The 20,327-nt window shown below is 36.0% G+C and overlaps 1 protein-coding gene across 4 annotated transcripts in view; it reads left to right on the top strand.

Moving 5' to 3' along the window:
• The window catches only part of ARID4B (AT-rich interaction domain 4B), an 88,251-nt gene that overhangs the window by 41,346 nt on the left and 26,578 nt on the right, over positions 1-20,327 (top strand). For 3 of the 4 annotated variants that reach the window (XM_030499151.1, XM_030499150.1, XM_030499148.1), the window contains exons 7-16: positions 1,671-1,762; positions 3,988-4,126; positions 7,849-7,928; positions 9,236-9,309; positions 10,161-10,306; positions 13,358-13,430; positions 14,490-14,584; positions 15,675-15,772; positions 15,984-16,251; positions 17,287-17,459. In XM_030499151.1, the coding sequence (XP_030355011.1) occupies positions 1,671-1,762; positions 3,988-4,126; positions 7,849-7,928; positions 9,236-9,309; positions 10,161-10,306; positions 13,358-13,430; positions 14,490-14,584; positions 15,675-15,772; positions 15,984-16,251; positions 17,287-17,459 (1,238 nt within the window). The remainder of the gene's footprint in view (positions 1-1,670; positions 1,763-3,987; positions 4,127-7,848; positions 7,929-9,235; positions 9,310-10,160; positions 10,307-13,357; positions 13,431-14,489; positions 14,585-15,674; positions 15,773-15,983; positions 16,252-17,286; positions 17,460-20,327) is intronic. The other variant, XM_030499149.1, reaches the window with a different exon arrangement.

Below are 20,327 nucleotides of genomic sequence, written 5' to 3'. Positions count from 1 at the left end.
CTTTACATAAATATGCTTTAGTATTAGCAGAGCTTGTTGCCTGCCTGTTGGGTTCTTGTGAAGGTTCAAATACCTTCTAGGATCCTAAGTCAGGACTAAACACAGGTAAAGAAGAGGGCCTAAGTAGATGCCTAAATCTGGATTCAGATATAAATGCCATAATTTCAAAGATTTGTGTTGTTCCCTCAATTAGCTCTTTGTCATTAGTGATTAGCACTTCTGAAAACTAGATTGTTTCTGTTCCACAAATACTTTTTTAATATGGTTTCAGGAGTATTACTTGTAGTAAGCAGGTTAAAAATTTTAGTGTCTGTAAATTGCTTTGTGACTCATTTGGCTGAACAAGAGTGATTTCGGATTATTTTGTCAGATTCAAAGAAAGTGTACGTTCAGGTGACTCCCACTCTTTTATTTTGTCATCATTCTTATCGTCTTAACTTTTGATGTCTTGCCAGAAGTCACTGATACGCAATTCACTGTCACCATCTCTCAATGAAACACATTTTGTGCATTTCTAATAGTCACCTCATGATTGCACAGCTACTCAGCAGGGAAAATTGCATCTCAAATTTCTTCTGTAATTAGACCAGTGCCACACGATTGTCTTGTTCTGATGTTGCTTTAGCTTCATCTCTGACTTCCTAAGTGTGTGGGATCTTTTAGTATGTCCACCACCCTCAGAAGGAATCATACATTTACTTTTAGATTTAAAAGCCATTTTTATTGTTTCTGTGTCCAGTTCTGTCTGACACAGAATACTTCTGAGATTCTGTTGATGTTTCATGTTTAAAAATTAATACATGACTCAGAAGTGTAATTTAGAGTCCCCTCTTTACTTTAGAAGGTTTTATGCCTTCTTTCAAAGAAAAAGTGTAAGCGCCTACACAAAAAACCTGTCTGTACGAGGAGCCTTCATATTTGGAATAGTTATCATTTAAACAAATAACAGCAGTCTTAGGGAAAGAAGGTTCTGCATGTCCATGGAGTCCTTCTGTTGATGCTTTAGCATTCTCTCTGAACAGAGAAAGTACTTTCTTTCTCTCCCTCTCTTTTTGTTTTGATGCTAATATAGCATCAGTTAGCACCCTCTCAATTATCAATGTAGCAATTCCTTCAAAATTGTTTTAGAATCATTCTCTCCCATATCAAATTGTGAATTACTAACAAAAATACAATTAATTTGTCATGTTTGTTGCTGCTGAGTTATTTTGCAGTCTCATTACATAGGGGATCTTGTTCATTTATAAGTAGATGATGGGGTTTTTAGTCTGATGATAGGACAGGCAAAGAATTAATCCTGTAGAGATGGAGTATCCCAGGTCAGCAAAGTACCTGATAACCTGACACTTAATTCTGTGTTTGAATGGTTGAAAGGCAAGACTTCTGAGAATAATTGTCTGTGTGTTGGATAAAAGTTATTTATTTGGAGGTGGGGAGAAAATGTTGAAACACCATCCCCCTGCCCCCTCCCAAAAAACCCCCAAAAAATCAACTCCACAGTATTTTTAAAAATTAAAACAGTGCTGTGTCCGCTGTACTTATGTATTTCTTTTTGTCATTCTTTATTGACAACAATTATTTTAACCAAATTATACAAATTTATGGTTTGGAGAATAACTTATGCCAGGCTTTTTATATGTGTATGTATATGTATTATTTCATTTCGACAGACATTAGATCAGCTTCCACTCACAAATCCTGAACACTTTGGGACTCCTGTTATAGGGAAGAAAACAAACAGAGGAAGGAGATCCAATCATATGTAAGTTTAACATCTTTGTCTGTGTGTTTTCAGTTCTGAAGTTTTCAGTGTGTGTAGCTGTATGTTCAGGTTTCTCTTATTCAAAAAACAGGCCCTCTATGAAGAGTGTTGATTAGCACTCAGGCTGAAAGTCAGTTTTGTTTGTATTGTTGCATGCAAGAATTACAAGTCTTCATGTAATCAGGTTTTAAAATAATACCAGGTATAGGCAAGGTGGTTTTTTTTCTTGATTTTGTTATTTAAGTAAAAAAACAAAGTGGGATATTAAGTGAAAATACATTGTTAAGCTACATTCAGAAGCTTCTCTGTAGTAGAATATTAGTATTTTAAATGCTTTGGACTCAAACTAAAACCATTACAATGCAGTTTTTGTCCAGCTGATTTGAAGTCTTTGTAGAAGGTAATACAATCCTCATGTAGACCTTTGGTTTCTCATTACAAGGTTTTTTAGAAATAGGTGAACAATATTATGGTTTGCAGCAAAGCTTATTGATAGAAAAACAGAGTTTAAGAGCAGTGAGCTCTGGTTCTAGGTGCTATAATTCTTGGTAGTTGTGATCTTGGAAAAAAACCCCAGTGGTAAATACTCCACTGACTGTTTTTCTTTGTTGTTTGTGGGTGGGTGGGGGTTGTTTGTTTTTAAAGTTTTGAGGTGGTAGTGGCTGGGGTGAGAAGGGAGTTCTCGTGCTTCCTTTCACACTCTGTCATTTCAATTGTTTGAAATAAATATAGCCCTCTAGATGTAGAGGTGTTAGAAATTTACTCAGTTATTGATTTACTAATTTGTGATGTATGAAAGGATATAAATGGAAAAAAGCTGGCATATACCACAGAGAATGTGACTGCAGCATCCTTGATGTCTGTTACTAGGTTGTCTTCTCTTGTATAGGTCATTATTATGGCAGAAACAACACATTTATGATTAATATTGACTGAATTGAGTAAAAAAGACAAATTGCAGAGATATTGGTGTGAGCTAGGTTGTAGTCTCTCTAAAATAGTCCTGGCTTTCTCTCTAGTCCTTGACTTCTTTTTCTTCCAACAAGAGTTTCTCAAAGCCCAGAAAGCAGCCTGAAGGGCTTCATACAGTATTTTAAATAAATCACTGCTTTAAAAAAGGATGTTGGGGGGGAAGGGGGGCAACCCCAATGCTTTATGAGCACTGTACATGATAACTTAAAATTAAGGTGGGGAAAATGAAACATAACAACTCACCTAAGACTGAAAATCAGTCGTCGTCTTTTACACCAATGCTAATTGTGAGTCTTCTGTTAATACTGAATTTTGTACTCAAAAGTAGTTACCTGAAAAATGGAAAATGGCTTTTAAAATTCTGGTTGTTGTGCTTGTTGAACACACTGTGTATTTCCTGTATTTTCTTCAAAGTGATTAGTAATAAAAGAGAGTGCACACCAGGAGTTCTGGGTGTTGGTGGTTTGGTTGGTTGGTGGTTTGGGGTGGTTTTTTTAATTATTGTTATTTTGGTATTTTTAATCAGTTGCAGGTAATTTTAGTTGGAGTGGGTTTGTACTTTTAGACTCCCCGTATGGTTAAACCCAGGTGCAACTTTGTACTGGAACGGTCAAGACAATGAGCCAGAACCCTTTTTAATCAAAATGTCTTTGCACCTTTGCCTGTCTACTTACATTCCAACACTTCATTCAATGTGAAATTGAAACGGTCATTGAAATGCTTCACTGCACATCTTTAAAGAACTGTTTCAGGATAAACAGACTACTAATTCTCTTTGCTGTTTATCTTCATAGCTGATGTTTCTTCTTCAGAGATTTGTCCTCTCTCAAAATAGCTTTTTATTCTGTATGGCTGTTAGAGTACAAGCATAGAGAGATTAAAAAGAAAACCAAAACAATTTAGCTAATGTTGGTGCAAAACTACAACTGCAGCCGTATTTTTGAACAGTGCTTCACTAAGACAGAATTCTGGTTTTGAATGTCCTGAGAGTGCATTTCTGTTCCTCCATGTGGATGCGCAGTGGTGTTTTGTTTTGTTTTTTGCATGTATTACATGTGGAAGTTCATTTCTGAGTTTGTAATGTTTGAGTTACTATAATATCCTTATAAATACTTCGGTTTTATCCTAAAACACTTAACAGCCAATTCAAGTCACTATTATTTATGCCTGTTTGACAGTTAGCTTTGGGTCTCCAGTAATTACAACAGGCAAGTTTTGAATAGTTGAGTTTTAAGTCTTTTTCTGTTGTTTAGTCCTGAAGAAGAATCTTCATCCTCTTCCAGCGATGAAGATGAAGATGATAGAAAACAAAGTGACGAGTTATTAGGAAAAGTTGTGTGTGTGGACTGCTTCAGTGTGGATAAGAAGAAGGCTCTGTGGTTTCCAGCCTTGGTAAGAGTTTCATCTTTATTTTAGTTTTGTAAAGCTTCATTCGTCTTCTGGGTACCAAAGAAAGGTGGTTTGTTTTGGTTTTGGGCTTTTTTCCCCTTCTTGGTGGATTAGAGCTTATCATAATAATTAAAGAAAATACTATATTTGTAAATATGTTTGTTTACAACAAATGATTGCTAGCATGGCTTTAGTTTATCCAAACAGACAGAGCTTGTTGACCTAATTTCAGCTCAACAATATGTCTAGTACTATTAAACTAAAATTTCAGGGCTTTTTTCCTCAACTATTGCATGTCATTTTTCTGAACTACCAAGTTTTATCAAGGAAGAAAATATAAAGTAGTACAAAAAAGAGGGGAGTGCCAGTGATTACATAGATGCTATTTTTCTAGGTTCAATATAAACACAATTTATAATAAAATCAGATTATTTTTTCTTTGTTGCCATGGTAGGTAGTAGAGAATTGTCACTAAATTTCCTTTAAAATAACACTGTAGTCTTTTTAGTACAAATATTTATCTTCCTTTACTCAGGCTCAAAGACACTTTCAAGTAAACTTCTAGTAAAATATCACTGCTAGTCTAAGAGTTGAATATAGACTGACTTATATCTTTGGAAATTATTTCCATATGTGGTACCTTCTAGTACCACGCCTTTTAAATTTTGTTATTCATTTTAAATATTTGAACAATTTCTTCCTGGCAGTGAAAGCTTAAAATGCTTATCAAATTTCAGGAAGACTTGTGCTCTGCTTTTTGAAAAGATGCTGTACATTTAACACTGTACTGCCATACAGTAACATTTAAGTACTCTTAGTGTTTGCAATATCTCTCAGTTGCTACTTCGTGCGTGTCACCTCCTGTGTCTTGTAATGGAGTCTAGAGGCTTTCCAGCAGGACTTCTTTTGGAGAAGTTGATGGAAGAGAATGAGTCACTGAAGTCTTTTTTACAGGGGAGAGGGCAGAATATACAGCAAGGCGATATCATGTTGTGGACAGATAGCTTTAAGAGAGGTTTGCAGTAATAAGACGAGAAAATCGAGTTGTTTCTTTGCTGAAAGCTGTCATCAAGATTGATGCATTATCGCCTACCTTATAGTTGCGCTCTGAGGAGCGGTCAGTTAGACTGGCTTGAGCTGTTCTGTGTCACACCGACGTGTTAGCCCCTCTGGTCATGCACATGACAGATAGCCGTTTCCATGGTAGCCTCTCTGGTAGGTATTGGGCTTGCATGTAACTAATGTAGGGCTACTCAGGATAGCTGTGGGTCAGACCTGAAAGATTAACTGAATTGTTGCTTATGCTCCCAAGCTATAGTAAAGATACACACTGGTATTTCTTTGGCTTTCATTTGGGGGTTGGAATAGCTTACAGTAGCTTTGTGGAAAGCTTCCTGCAGTGACTGAGAAGCAGTAGGGGGGATAAAGTTCGAGGGTAGAGCTCGTTGACTCTGAAATAGCTTATCCTAGATTAACTGTTATTTTAGTAATCAGGTTTATGGCTCTGTAAATAAACATCATATTGCATTTAACCTGGAGAGTTGTGCCAAAGAATAGATTTTGTGCTCTGAATAGCTGCTGCTTTTTTTGCCCCATTTTCCCCTCCCCTGTTTTTTCTCTTAAATCCCCTCCCCTGTAGCTGTGCCTCTCCGTTCCTTTACCTTTGTAAGCAGGTTACTATATCAACAAAGTAATTTCATCTTATTACTGATAAATTTTGCTTTAACTTTATATCATGCTAATTGTAATTATGTGAATAATGAAATGAAAATGCAGATTTAATATGCTGAAGAATATGTATCCCTGAATTACTTTGTTATTAATGATACTGTGTACAGATAAGCGTTGTGTTTGGGCACAGAGGGCATTGTGCAAGTTTATTATGGGAAAAGAAGTTCAGGGATTAGTCTAAACCTTTACAGCAAATAACAGTTAAAATTAGTAGTGGAAACTGGTTACTTTGGATATCAGTCCTATAACCAGATAGGCTGTTGCTTAAAAAAGTAAAACCGTAGAGGTCTAAATTTGTTAAAAATTATTCTGAGGACTCGGTGAGTGGCTACATTGTTTTCTTCCTGCATGCATGGAGGTTTTTCTTAGGTTTGGGTTTTTTTTTTTTGGCGGGGGGAGGCGGTAAGGGGAGAAAGGGGGTCAAGAGCAATGACTAATTGTAATTGTAAAAAGGCCTGGCAGTTGCTCCTTACGTCAAAGAGTGTGATTTAGTAAACGTTATATCATTGTTAGTTTTAATGTGTAGTTGAAGGCTTTTGGAAGATGCATTGAGGAAACCTGCTTGCGGCACTTTAGAAAATTGAGTTTACATAGGATCATCTCTCTCCTTCTTCTGTGACTCCCGTGGAGTTTGTTTTGCAAGGAAATGGAGAAAACCTGATTCAGGCAAAATTGAGGTGATGTTGCTTGATGTAAAGGTACTAGATGAGGTTGTGGTAAGCTGTTTTCCAATCTCTGGAAGGATTTCTGACTGCTAAGATCTTGATGGTTCTAGAAAACTGATAGCTAAGGCCATAAAGGCCTTTCTCAGTCTTTAAATAGCTAGGAAATTGCACCTGTCTGTTTCAGGTGGGGAATGAGAATCACTGTCTTTTCACCTTGATATTAAAACACTGTTGCAAAGTGTATCTCAAACTGCATTTCAGTTAGTAAGTTGTAGTGTTGTAAAGTAATTTCTTTGGAGACTGTAGAATGCATTGAATTTGGAGACTTAGGCTGTTAAGTTTTATTTTTCTTGAGAAGAATGGTTAGCCTATACTCTGCGATACACAACTGTTGCCAAATCAGTTGGTGCTTTTGACTTTACCTTCTAAAGTGCTCTATGGCTGGTGACCTATGTAAGGAGGGGGGGGGGAAATGTCATGCAGTATTTGTGGTAGAAAAAATAGGACTGAAAGGAGTGGGTGTGAGAGAGAAGTAGTATTTACCAGGGCTAAGTTAGTGCTACTGGTCATTTGCTGCTCCTTGGGGTATCGCAGTGGCCAGATTTTCTTAATTTTAAGGGGACATGTTTTGAGACAAGGAAGAGGATGGAGAGGATTGTTTTTCTGTTCTGTAACTCTGGAATTTTGAGATACATGTATTATTAAATTCCTGAAGATTTTTAATTAAGAACTTGTGTACCGGTTTAACAAAACTTTAATAGCTTTTAAAATTGCAACAAGTAACTAATATGTTGTCTCGGTGCTAGACATGATTAGTCTACTTCTTGAATTAAAGAATCTATCATAATACTTGAAGCACTCTTCTCTCCTAGGTAGATAACTTAGGAATCCTCTGTTATAAAATTGCATTTCATAAATCCTGTATGGCTTTGGTTTTGAAACTGTGATTACATACTTGTAGTTTCTGGAAGTTTTTCAGAAGAGGTCTCTAACTCAGGTGGCAGCACTTGGTGGAATTTCTGTCCTTTTAGGATAAGGAGTCGAGTAAGTTGTAGTGGCATGACAGATACTTAACTTTTGTCAGAATGCTGTTCTTACTTATGTCTTTGGCAGCAGCTGTCAGTTCCCTCCAGGGAGTGAGCATGAACTCATGCATTCTGTAATTAAATGAGATTATCTCTCTGTTTTGAGGGACATCAGTTGCTCTCATCTCAGAGTTGCTAAAGAGAAATGAGTCCAAAAGCTTTTTGACAAGTGTTGGTATATACTATTACTCTCTTGTTTTTCCTTTTTCTCTCTATAAACTTTGCATTTATAATATCTTTGCAGGTGGTTTGTCCAGATTGTAGTGATGATATTACAGTGAAAAAAGACAATATTCTCGTTCGTTCTTTCAAGGATGGCAAATTGTGAGTAGGACTGTAGAGGTTGATAATTGAATGAAATTTATACCAGCCAAATGAATGTAGTATGAGATGTGTTTGGGTAAAGTATTAGTGATATCAGTAAGCTCACTAAGTTTCTGCCAAGATTTTTCTAATGTTTAGAAAACTGCTAGCAGGCTACATTGTGATGAACTTTGTCATTACTAATAATGGGATGCATAAATCTATCCATCTTCATTTTAATTTCATTGTCTCAATGGTGGCAAACAAAGCAGTATTTCGTGAATGTAAGAATGCCCTGAGACTCTTTCCTGCTTTGGTTGGAGTAGAGCACTGCTTTGCAGAGATGTGGCCATAAGCTTATCCAGCTACAGAAAGTGGTGGGTGGGGGTGTGTGCATGCATGCACGTACGCCACACACACACAGAAACTTTCTTTTTTTGAGGTAGTAAAGCATATGTTTTTCTCAGACTAGACTACAACTGCATATTGTCATGTTCTTTGAAAAGAGCTGTTACACTACTCAAAGTAGGAAAGAAAATAGAGAAACCTAGAAAACCCAACTCTATCATATTTGTGATAGAATAAGAAACTTTATGTTCTTAAACTCATGTTGGTCACGGAGGGAGGTTGATGGATGACAACAGAATTATTTATCTTAGCATTTGGGTTTTATTTTTAAAGTTACAGCTATTCCTTGTAGTTAGTTCAATTTAACAATGTTTTTGCAGAAAAGGATATTGAAATATTTAACAGTTTCATTGTGGTTTAATTACTAAGTCTAGGCTGTTGCTTTACAATTTGATAGTTACTCAAGCATCAGTGCACATCACTGGAGAAACACACATAAGCATGTGCACACAGAAGCATGTACCCCCCAGAGCTGCAGTTCAGATTTGTTTCCTTGGATATAGCCACAGTAGAAATTAAAAAGTATTTCATTCTTTCAATTTGGAAGTCTTTCATACTGATAATTTATACTAATACTCATTTTATGTTTTAAGCAAGGTAGGGTCTTAATGTTTGTGGGTGAGTAGTTACTTGCTAAATTATCATAAAGTTTTTGTTAAGTAATATATATTTGAGAGATTCCAGAAACTGCCTGTTAGTAGAAGAAGAATGCTATCTTTAATATGCAGTGAATGTATATGGGTGGTCTAACCACCTGACTAATACTGTACCAGACTAACATTATAGAATTGTCAAAATATACTTCATATGCTGCTTCGGTATGTTTAGTAAATGTGTTAGTGATAGCTCTGTATTATACTGTTAATTTAACTTTAAAATATTTTTACATCTCTTTTTTTAACACTTTCTGAACTATCTAGTGTTTCTGTGCCAAGAAAAGATGTTCGGGAGATCAGTGAAACTTCACCAAAGCCTGACGCATTGTTAAAACAAGGTAAAATTAACTTCCTATGTGAAAACGCATGAGTATGTATTTACTTTGTTATGTAAATTGGACCAAATTTGTGGTAGATTGGTTCATGTCTTAAAAATGCTAAAATGGAGGATCTTTTCCTTCTGTAATGTATTGAAGTAGAACACTTCTGAAAAACTAAAGGAATTTTAAACAACTAACCACAAAAAACCAAAACAACAAAAGACCCCAAACAACCCCCCTACTCTACCACACTTGCTTTAAATGTAGACGTGCCAAACAAAGGATGTAATGACAGGGCACAATGGCTTTATAGGTTATGTAGTATTCAGTCTCTTGCATTAGATCTTCATAGAGTTATTCTCACCATAGTACCCCTAATAGTTCTAAGTAAGTTGCATTTATGCACTCTCGAGAAACTGGAATTGTGGATTCATTTGAAAGCTTCAGTTTGTGTGATCAGACTCTTAAAATTAGCTTTTGCTTATCTCTTCCTCCTCTTCTCTATTCAATATATGTAAACCACAGTGTAATCCTGTTGGAATAGGGATTCTCTCAATGAAATTTTCATACATGCCCTAATACAGAAGATCCTTATCTGTGTCAATAGACACTAACACAGTAATAATCCTAATAATAGCTCTGAATAATTTGATGTGCAGAGACCACTAGGCCAGTTTGGTTGGGTAAGACAAATAAAGATGGACAACATGGGGTGGCTGTTGTGGTTCTCTGAATTTGGTGGTGGAACTGTTAATTAGTAATCTTTCCTCCTTCTTCCCTTTGCCCCACCCCCAGCTACTGTTTTTGATTAAAACATTTGGTCAAACTGTTATTTCCTGCAGTGCTAACAAATGCTGGTCCTTTTACAGCTTTTGACCAAGCCCTTGAATTCCGTAAAAACAGAACCGTTCCTAGTAACTGGAAAACAGAATTGAAAGAAGACAGCTCCAGCAGTGAAGCTGAAGAAGAGGAAGAGGATGAAAAAGAAAAAGAGGATAACAGCAGTGAGGAAGAGGCAAGTGAAGTTAGTAAAGAGCATACATACACAGCTGATAAAAAAATTACCAAGGCTGTAATATTTAAGTAGGGCATTTTAACATTTGGGAACATGTAACATGTTAACACAGGCAACATTGTTAACATATGAAACTATTGTCTCTCAGCTTTCAAAATCTTTATTCAACAAAGATCAGTTAATGTGAAAGTATCAACTTAAAAATTTGACAAATATTTTTGAGTCATTAAGCAAAAACTGTGTGGTCAAATGACTGAGTCATTAGGGACTAATGAAAAATAGAAACTAGAACTCAAAGGAAGATCCTGTTTTAATATCTTTCCCATGCTGATGTTAATGCAGTGGCAGAAGGGGTTGCACTGCCTGCTAGGGTCTGTGCAGGATGAAGAAGGGTAGATTCTGGTGTCTGCTGTCTCATCCATATTGTTTTTTCTACACGAAAAAAGATTCCTTTTATGGCTATTTCTAAATCAGACTTACCTGCTAGCTGTTAAATGGCTGTCTTCTAACTGGGAAGATCTGTGTAGCTAAAAAAAATAGTTGTTTCTGATAAAGGATGTATGGTGCTTAAATTATTTCTGATGACTTTAAAACAAAGATCCTCTCTTCTAGCATTGGGCTAATTTTATGTGTTGCAGAAAGCATGTTGTTGCTTTTCTGGATTTCATTTTCATGTGTATGAGCCACTTTCTTTTACCTTTGTGACATGGACAGATACATTAGAGGCTGCAGAGTGACCTGCTTGCACTACGGTTGTCTAACTTAGAAATAAGCAAAGATGGAGAGTATGATATACCTGCTTCAAACCATTATCTAGGAAACCTTGTCGTCTAACTTACTGGTTGTTTAAGAGTTGCTGTGGATGTTCAGAGATTATTAACAAGTACTATTATCATAGTATAATATGTACAGATTCTGTAGAGATTCTGAAAAAGTGAAAGTGCTTTTCAGAGGCATACCAGGTCTTAAGCTTTCCCCCTTAGTGTACTTTCTTAGAAAGTTGGCTTGATTGCTATTGGGAAAAATAATAAGGAGCATCCACTTACCATTCTGACGTCTCTCTGGATTATCATGTTTGAGACATAAGAGTATTCTTCAGGCATTGGATCTTACGATTGAGAAAGGAGTGGCAGTGTTTTATTCAGTCTCTTCATCATGTTTACTTTAGTTCCCTATATATTTAAAAAGTATACGTTCCTTCTTAAAAGCTTTGTTGGGCTTCTTGAAGGTTTAGTTTAATGTCACTCCCCCACACCCCCCAATGCTCTTGGGGCCATTTTCTTATGTCCAGTATTCTCTTCTTGGTGAGGAACATGAGAAACCCAAGTAAGTGGTCATGAACTCTTTGCCATGATCCAGCATATGCTGGGAAAAGTCCTTTCCGGTTAGCTGCCATGTGCGATTAAAACAAACAAAAACAAACGCCAAAGCTGGATCGATTCCACTCAAGTAATTTGTTTTCTATGACCTGTGAATCGTGAATATTCTTAACCAGCAGTTTATCTGTGCTATATGCAGAGCTGTAGCATCACCTCATACCTGTTGTTGAAGAATTGCTAGGTATGCCTGATTTCTGACGCCCCTGCCCAGTGATGCTATATCTAGTTTACTGGTTGTAGTTCTTTATCCAGACTGTGCTTGCTCATTGAGTAGCCTGCTCAGAGCTCCACCGGTATGCTAGGTATCAGATAGATTCTCATCACCATGTAATGTTGGTTCCTTGTGGAGAATTTCATCTTGCATTGCCTTTGCAAGACTGGAATATTTTCATTGCATTTCCATTGATAATTATACCTAAATAACATCTGTTTCAGCACGTTGTGAATACTGAGCATTGTTCATTTTTTGCTTGTTTGCTCTGATATGTCTTCTAAGTGCATCTAATGGAAGAGGAAGTATAGAATTAAGAGAAAAACCTACTCACTGGTAATAATTATAACCTTCATTGACCTTATTTTCAGGCATCCATCTCTTTATTAAATAGCTTCAGCAGATGTTGGGGGGGGGTTTGTTTTCTGTTAAGTTTAATAATGGTACCCTGTTTCTGTTGATTTCTCAATTGTCTGGCTATAACTTTAAAGGCAGTAAATTTTGTCCCCTTTGTTCAAGGTAGCTGAAGCTTTAATAATTAGTACAAGGAGGAAGTTGAGTGGATAATAAACACGAATGAAAATACACTGAAGAAAAATAATTTATTTTAGATTTTCTGAATAACTTTTGTTACTTATTTTTTGAAACTTTGCACGTAGTATTTAAAAAGTATGCAGGAAATTTGTCAACATGTATTTGGTGTATGGTTTTGAAATAGCGTAGTCATCAGAATTTCTAAGAATTAATATCTTATGCTACTGGCTGTAGCAAGTCACATTTCCTAGTGAAATAATAAAGTGTTACAAAATAAGCCATAGTGCTTTGTTGTGAAATTCCACTGTTCATTAAACTTAGTAAATCTAATAAAAAGGCTTATTAGTGCAATGAACTGAACATCCAAAATATCCATTGTTATTTCAGTTCTGGGATTGATCCTGCTCACCACGCGCTCAGCCGGTACCCCATGGCAGTATGCATGCAGTGCCGTTGGCTGCGGTTTGTCAGTACTGTGGATTATAACTCCTAAGAAAGTGCAAGCACCGTTTTCTCTTTCACTTGTCGCTGAAAGTGACATAGTGTATCCAGGCATCAAGAAGTCGCTTAACTGCAGCAGAAATAGACCTGAGATTTCTGATATAATCTCTTGATCATTAATAGTGGTGTCTCCCAGACTTTCTATGTAAATAGGCAAAATTGAGAATACATCTTGTTTTATGATATCCCCTATGATACTTCAGTGATCAATCAGGAATCCCATTTCAATGTGTCTTTACAGTTATTTTATATATTTTGAAAAACTGTTTGTAGTTTATAAAACTTACTTCAGTGTGGCATAGCACTGTGTAGTATTCTATTGCTGACTAGAGTAAACCGAACTTGAGCATTTGAACCTAAATTGTCACTGCCGTATGTTTCTTAATGAAGGCTTGTAACTCAGAATGTGTGCGTTGCTTTAAACAGGAGGAAATTGAGCCGTTCCCTGAAGAACGAGAGAACTTTCTTCAGCAATTATACAAGTTCATGGAAGACAGAGGTAGGTATTTTAATCTTTGACTGAAGCTGAAGATAGATGTATTGCTTAGCAGTACTTTAAAGAATTGAGTCTGTAAATGAGTAGTGCTTTGCAATTCAGTTTTGGAAACAGTGAGACTGTATTAATCTCTTCTGACTTCCCCACTATTTAGAAGATAAGTCTGTCACTTGACTCTTAGCCTAAAATACAGTCAGTTATTCCTGCTTTCAGAAATAAATGCATAGTACTTCATATATTCTAGAATTACTTCCTACAGTGTACGTATAGTGTGTACAATTGAACATTTAATATCCTCAATCATATTAATGTACGTGGTCAGTTTAATAAGCTTGAAATAAATAAAATTTAACCCTTATTTCTCAAGATCATGGAAAAAGCACACATTTACTTTGCGCTAATTTCTTGCATGAATCCTGATCACTTAAATGCATGAGCATTATCAGTAAGGTAGATTGAAATGTTGTTGAAAGCAAATGCCATTTATTATATTAAATCTTTACCGGGTATTTAGACACTGCACTAAAAGTACAATGTCTGTGGAGGTAGGGGTGAAGGTGTTTGTATTTAAATTAGTATTATGACTAGTAAAATTAGTATTTTTTTAATTACATGTTGAGTTAAGGAACTGTTTGCAAGAGAGGACAATGTGGTAGCTACTGCTAGTACAGTAGCATAGGAACTTTCAGCTCTTTGAAGCATTGTGGGATTTGCTCATGGGGGAGGTATTTTTTTAGTTGTATTGAAAGGGATACGCTGGTACTTTTACATTTAATTGTTCAGTGAGTGAAATATATATATACAGGTAGCAAGAAAAGTTGCATCATTTGTGGATGTTCAGTAATAGATGGAAAAGTGCATTATAGGAATTAAATTACATTACTGAATTACAGAGAAAATGGGTTATTAAGACTCTGGAGTTTGTTTAGTTTCATGAAAAGAAAGTACCAAATGCATGGGGTGGTCAGAGGGAGCCTACAATACTACACTGTATTTAATAGGGTAGTAGTGCCTATAAAAAAAAACACTTCAAAACACTGTAACAATTGTCTTCGTTCACAGGGACTCCTATTAACAAACGGCCTGTATTGGGATATAGAAATCTGAATCTCTTCAAATTATTCAGACTTGTACACAAGCTTGGAGGATTTGATAATGTGAGTATTAGTATAATGAGTATTCCAGAGCCATAAAATCTCAGGATGCTGTTTATTTTTAAGTAGTGATACAGAAGCAATTTACACAGGAGCTTGAGATTATATGAAAATTGAATACTAAGGCTGCGTAAGACACCCTGTAACTGAAAAACATGCTGTAACGGGAACCAGAAGCTAATCATATTCTAAATAAATTACACATCTACTCAGTAAGTTTAATTATTGCTGCATAAAATAAGCCAGCATCTGTGGTTTTGTAATATTTCAAGAAATGTTTATCTGATAAAGTTGTTACCTCAAAGTGAAAAAGAGTCGCTACTGGATAAAATCTCAAAGACAAGTAATCTAGTCTAAGGTCTGATGTTCCTGTCTGTTTTGGGCACTGTGTAGAACAATGTGTTGACTGGGATTAGTGGGATTGGTCTTGGAGCAGTAATTGAAGCATATGGAATTCATGGCCAGGCAGATTCTGTTGCTGCTTTGGACCGGTTCCTATAAACTTAGCCTGTCAGTTGAGAAGATATGTTTGTACAGTGACTCCTTTCTGATATACAAGAGAGGATCTTGTACTTGGGTATTGCAGTACATCTGCTTTACCTTCACAAATGGTTAGAAATTAGTGTATCACACTGTCCAAAAACTTTGACACCAAAGGGCATATTAAGGACATAATGAAAGACCGGTAGCCAGTGTATCTGGTGCAGTAGTGCCAGGCCTGAGTATTGGTAATGCTTTGAATGATTATTTTTTTCTTTCCAATGTAATTAAAATTCTAATTCTGATAGTTAATAATAAGTTCAAATATAAAATAAAAATGATATACTGATTTTTCTGATCTCTGTATTTTCTTTCCTTTGTTTTATTACCACCTGGAGAGGAAATCCTGCTGTGGCTTACTGAAATGCAGAAATGCTAAATTGCTTAAAGTAGTTACATTACAGTGAAATACTGGGGGTGCAAAAACCAGTAATTTTATAGATCCTAGGAAATTACTTGTCGTTATTTTCCAAAGTTGTAGACTTCATCAACTTAATCTTTTTTTGTGTCTGTGAGGTAATTTAAAAAAACATGACTTCATTTTCTTTACCAGATTGAAAGTGGTGCAGTGTGGAAGCAAGTTTATCAAGATCTTGGAATCCCTGTGTTGAATTCAGCTGCAGGATATAATGTTAAATGTGCATACAAAAAGTAAGTAATAAAGCTATGAGTCTGTGCTAAAACAGCACTAGAATGAACAGAGGTGATCCTGTGGTAGTGGTAATATACATAAAGTCCATAACTTTTTGATTATAACACAGTTTTTTGGGCTTTAAATATACTGTTCATGTTTAGCTTCTGCTAGGTAGCATGTTCTTTCTTGAAACAAACTTGCTTATCGCAAGCAATTTTTTTCTTTTAGATATCTCTATGGGTTTGAAGAGTATTGTACATCAGCTAACATTGAATTTCAAATGGCATTGCCAGAGAAAGTGACGAGCAAGCCTTGTAAAGACTGTGAAAAAGAAAAAGAATTGAAGATGCGTGAAGAACAAGAGCAGGATGTAAAAGAAATAAAAGTGGATAAGGAGGAGCGCAAGCAGGAGGAAGTAGCAGTAGTACAACAAGAAGAAAAAAAGTTAGCTGAGAATGATAATGAAAGTAAAGAAAACGATAAGCCCTCTGTTCTGGTAAAATATTTTAATGTTCACATTATATCCTGTTTGTAAGCAAGTCAGGTGGTGTATTGATAACCATGAATTCATGTCAAGATTGAAATCTCTGTAATGGATTTAAAACAAGACAAAAATGTACTGTAAACCTTATTCAGAACAACACATTTGACCCATATTTATCTATAGGTGCCAGTTTTAGGGGATCATGATGTCAAAATGTCTGACTTGTTAGGAAGCAGCTTCAACATTCAATTTGTTTGGTGGCCTCCCAGGTCAAATGGAGACTAATTGGTGTGCAGTTTTAACCTGATCTGGGTGATGCATGCTCACAGCTAACTACAGTGCTGATACTTCTATTTTGTGTTTAGCCATGTTTTTAATCCCTCATAAATCTTACTTTTACTCCTCTGCTCCAGTGAAACCAGTGAAGCTCTACAAAGACCTGGACCATATCATGTATGCAGTGATCTAATGTGGTTCACTGGTCCAGAGAGACAAATAATTATAGCTTTTCAAAATCCAGTGTTGACTCAGTGATTTTAGCAAAGGAAGTCCAGGGCAATAAGCTGATGTGCTGCACTGTGCAGGTGTAGGAGTTTTCTCTGAAGCAGTGTAGCTCCTCAAGGCAGTATGCAACACGAGTGTAATGCTTCTTTGTTTAAGTGGCAGCCAGCCCTGGTCTGTCTGTTAGTACGAACTCTGGGGTAAATACCAGGTGTGCCAGTACTGATTATCTTTGCATTCTAAATGAAAACATACCGTGTGACATGTTTTGTCTTAGGGATTGCTTTGCAGTCCAGGTCTAAGGGCAGCATGCCTAGATCACTGTGATAATACTAGCTAGGATGCTGGCTGCAACTTTGAAGTCTGTTACGTTTTGCTTGATATTTTAAGAAGGAAAAACAGTGGAGGTGCTGTAATTTTAGAAACCCTGTAGACTAGATCTTTTTTCTTTGCTTATATAGCTTCAGCGTGTCTTTTCTGCCTTTTCTCACATCCTTTGTATTTTTATTTCACCTTGTAAGTTAACTAAAGGTTTTATTATCCTAGGGAAACAAAAAAAATTTGCCAGATTCTGTGTACACTCAGCCTGATCAAGAAAAGGACTTAAATGCAATCAAAACTGAAGACGAAACCAAATTAGAAGATAAAGAGGAAGAGAAGATTAAAGAAATGGAAAATCCAACAGTAAATGCGGATGCCGAAGAAAAAGAAAAATCAGGGTAAGTTACACTGTTTAAAATCAACTAAGGCATTGATAAGCGTTCATTAAATTTTACTCTTGTAATGTGAACTTGAAATCAGACATCCCTGTCATGAGTTAGACTCTTATCTTCTGGAGACCTGTGTGTTCGTAACTTTGTCATGGTTAGGGCCATTGAAGTTTGTGGATCTAATTTTAGAAAAAAAAAGAAAAAAGAAAAAAAGGCAGCTTAAGGTTTTACAGGGTCCAGGCCTAAATATTTATAAGTTGAGTGAGAAAAGAACAGATAAACATAGGTGCCTATTTGATTTAAGGCAAAAATATTGCTGCCATTGCCAGTAGTATTTGTCTACTCAATTTTGGTACAAATATATCACAAACTTGTGGTTTCCAGCTTTTGCTGTTGGACAGTGGTGTGTTACATGTAACAGGGGAAAAGATGGAGGTACCTTGCATTGCTCAGTAGCAGCTTTACCATTGAGTAGGCATGATAATGGCGGGAGTCTCTTGTGCACTCCCTCAGGAGTTTTGGAAGTGGGAGGTTGAAGTAATAGGGATGCTGAGAGCCATGTAATCAATGGATGTGTACAGGTGATCTCTGATTTTCGTTATGGAATGGACATGTTCTCCTATTTCAGTGCAAAAAAATCCCACCAGTGTTTCTGAATACAAAGTTTAAAGCAGGATGTAGCCAGTGTGTTTAACAATTTACATTCTGGCAGTTAGGACCCTCTTAAGGTCCTTTCCAACCCTGACTATTCTATGATACATATGTATGATTTCAAGTGACAAGAACACAGAAATGGCCATTACAGGTCACACAGAAGGTCTCTTTTAATACAGTATCTTGTCTTCAACCAAACCCAATAGCAGATGCTTAAGGGAGAAGCTATTACTAGAGGGAAAGCAGATAATCACACCTCCTTATACTTTCACAGCAATCTGTATATCAGGGATGGAATTTTTGTACTTAATACCAGCTGTTGCCTGGCCACTAATTCCCTTGTTCATTTCAGCAATCTTTGCTATTCAGTAAATCAGCTATCATAATCTTCTGTCTTAATATCATTAACTCTTAGTGCTTTTTCTGGTCCATTAAGAGTTGTAGCAAAATGGTATAGTTCAGTATATTGATTTCTGGTTCATTAGTAATGGTTCTTTTTTACTTTATTGAGGGTTTTGATTTCTGTATAACAAATTCTGGAAGTATCCTTCTGCAGAATGTTTTTGTCTTCCTTAATATTTTCAATGAGATTACATTGGCAATTTCTGGAACTTAGAAATGTGGAATACAGAAAAATCAAGTTTACCTGAACTCAGTTAGAAAGCCTTTTCTCTGTGGGTGTGATTTCATTTGTATCCTATGTGAATTTTTCTTTTTTAAAAAGACCAATTGCTTGAATTGATTGTATTTTCCATTTCTAAGGTGAACTAGAAGAGTTGTACTGTGACAGGTTTGCTAGATTTTCAGAACTATTAAAGACTAATATTTACAATGCTCCTTTCGAAATATATATAACTAAATAGATGGAAAACTTTGCACTTAGAGAATAGCAGATTTTAAAGTTACCCAAATTGTACGTTTGAATGCGTATCAGTTCGTGACATTACTTTGTGTTTATTTCTATACTTGGAAAGTACAGTGGTTTAATACTTACCATGCTGTGGTAAATGATACATCAAATTATAAGCTGCTCTTGCTTTTCAGTAATCCTTTCTTGTTTTGGTTGGTTGGGTTTTTTTGTCGTTTTTGTTTCATGTGTTTTGTTTGTTTTATTTTAGCCTGACTCATGTCTGTTTGGGTTATTTAGGACATGAAAAAAATATTGTGAGTTTTCTTTGGGTTTTTTATTTATGAAAATAACAAACAAAAAAATAGAAGATACTATTTCCTCTAAATTTTCCCCAATTCATCTGATTGTAATTGAGTGAGTTCTTTTCCCTCTGTTTCTCTTTACTCATCCAGTAAAAACTCTTCAAAGTAGTATTTTGCTATTGTGATTCATGAAAAATTATAATGAGTTGCTTAGGATAGAAAACGTACCTCTAAAAATAGATGTAGGTGGTGATGTGGTCATTACTGGGGTATGTTTCAAGGAATAATTTGAACTTGCAAAAATGAAACATTTGTAGCAGTTAATTGTCTGTAAGTATGTATAAGCAGCAGGTGCGGTTAGTGCTTTCCGCTTCTTCCCTCAGAGATTGCTAGGAAGTACAAAATGTGCTTGTATCAGCTTTAAAAAGGTTTTAAAAATGTCACTGTTATCTTAAATGCTAAACACTTTTAGCGTTTAGACCATAAAGGCATAAAGGGGTTCCGTGAGCCTGCTATGCTGGTGGGCAGTTTGCACTCCCCTTATCCCCAACTTTATGGGTTAGAAGTGACAAAAGTTATACAGGGGAGAAATGTTGTTGTTTGAGTTCTTAGTTGAACTGAAATGCAAAATGGAAAAAATGATACTTTCGTAGGTGGAAAAATAAGCACACACACACACAAAAAATTACCCAAAATGTAATCCAAATAGATCACTGTGGACTGAATTTTTGTCAGTAAATTTAGAATGTGTTCCTGGAACCTTTTTTTAAGCCATGGGTCATTTGTCTTGCACAGTCCTAACCAAATAGCCAAACAAATGAAATCTAGTACTATATAAGGCAGACTTGTAGAGTTTGATATTTGAATTTGTCTCTAGGACTTTGGGCATCTTCATATAGCTTATTTGTATATAGAAACGAGGAACCATGAGGACAAAAAAAACTTCTGGGTTTTCTCTTGCTGAGTTTCTGTTGAGTGAACTGGATCTAATTCCCAGTTTCTTGATGTCAGGAATTACTATCGGAAGCCAGGTTGTTTATTTTCAGCAGGTTTTGTTTCTCTGTCCAACCC

This window comes from Strigops habroptila, chromosome 10, assembly GCF_004027225.2.
Source record: "Strigops habroptila isolate Jane chromosome 10, bStrHab1.2.pri, whole genome shotgun sequence".
In the NCBI taxonomy this organism is placed as follows: Eukaryota; Metazoa; Chordata; class Aves; order Psittaciformes; family Psittacidae; genus Strigops; species Strigops habroptila.
This window is presented reverse-complemented; position numbering and strand designations above follow the sequence as displayed.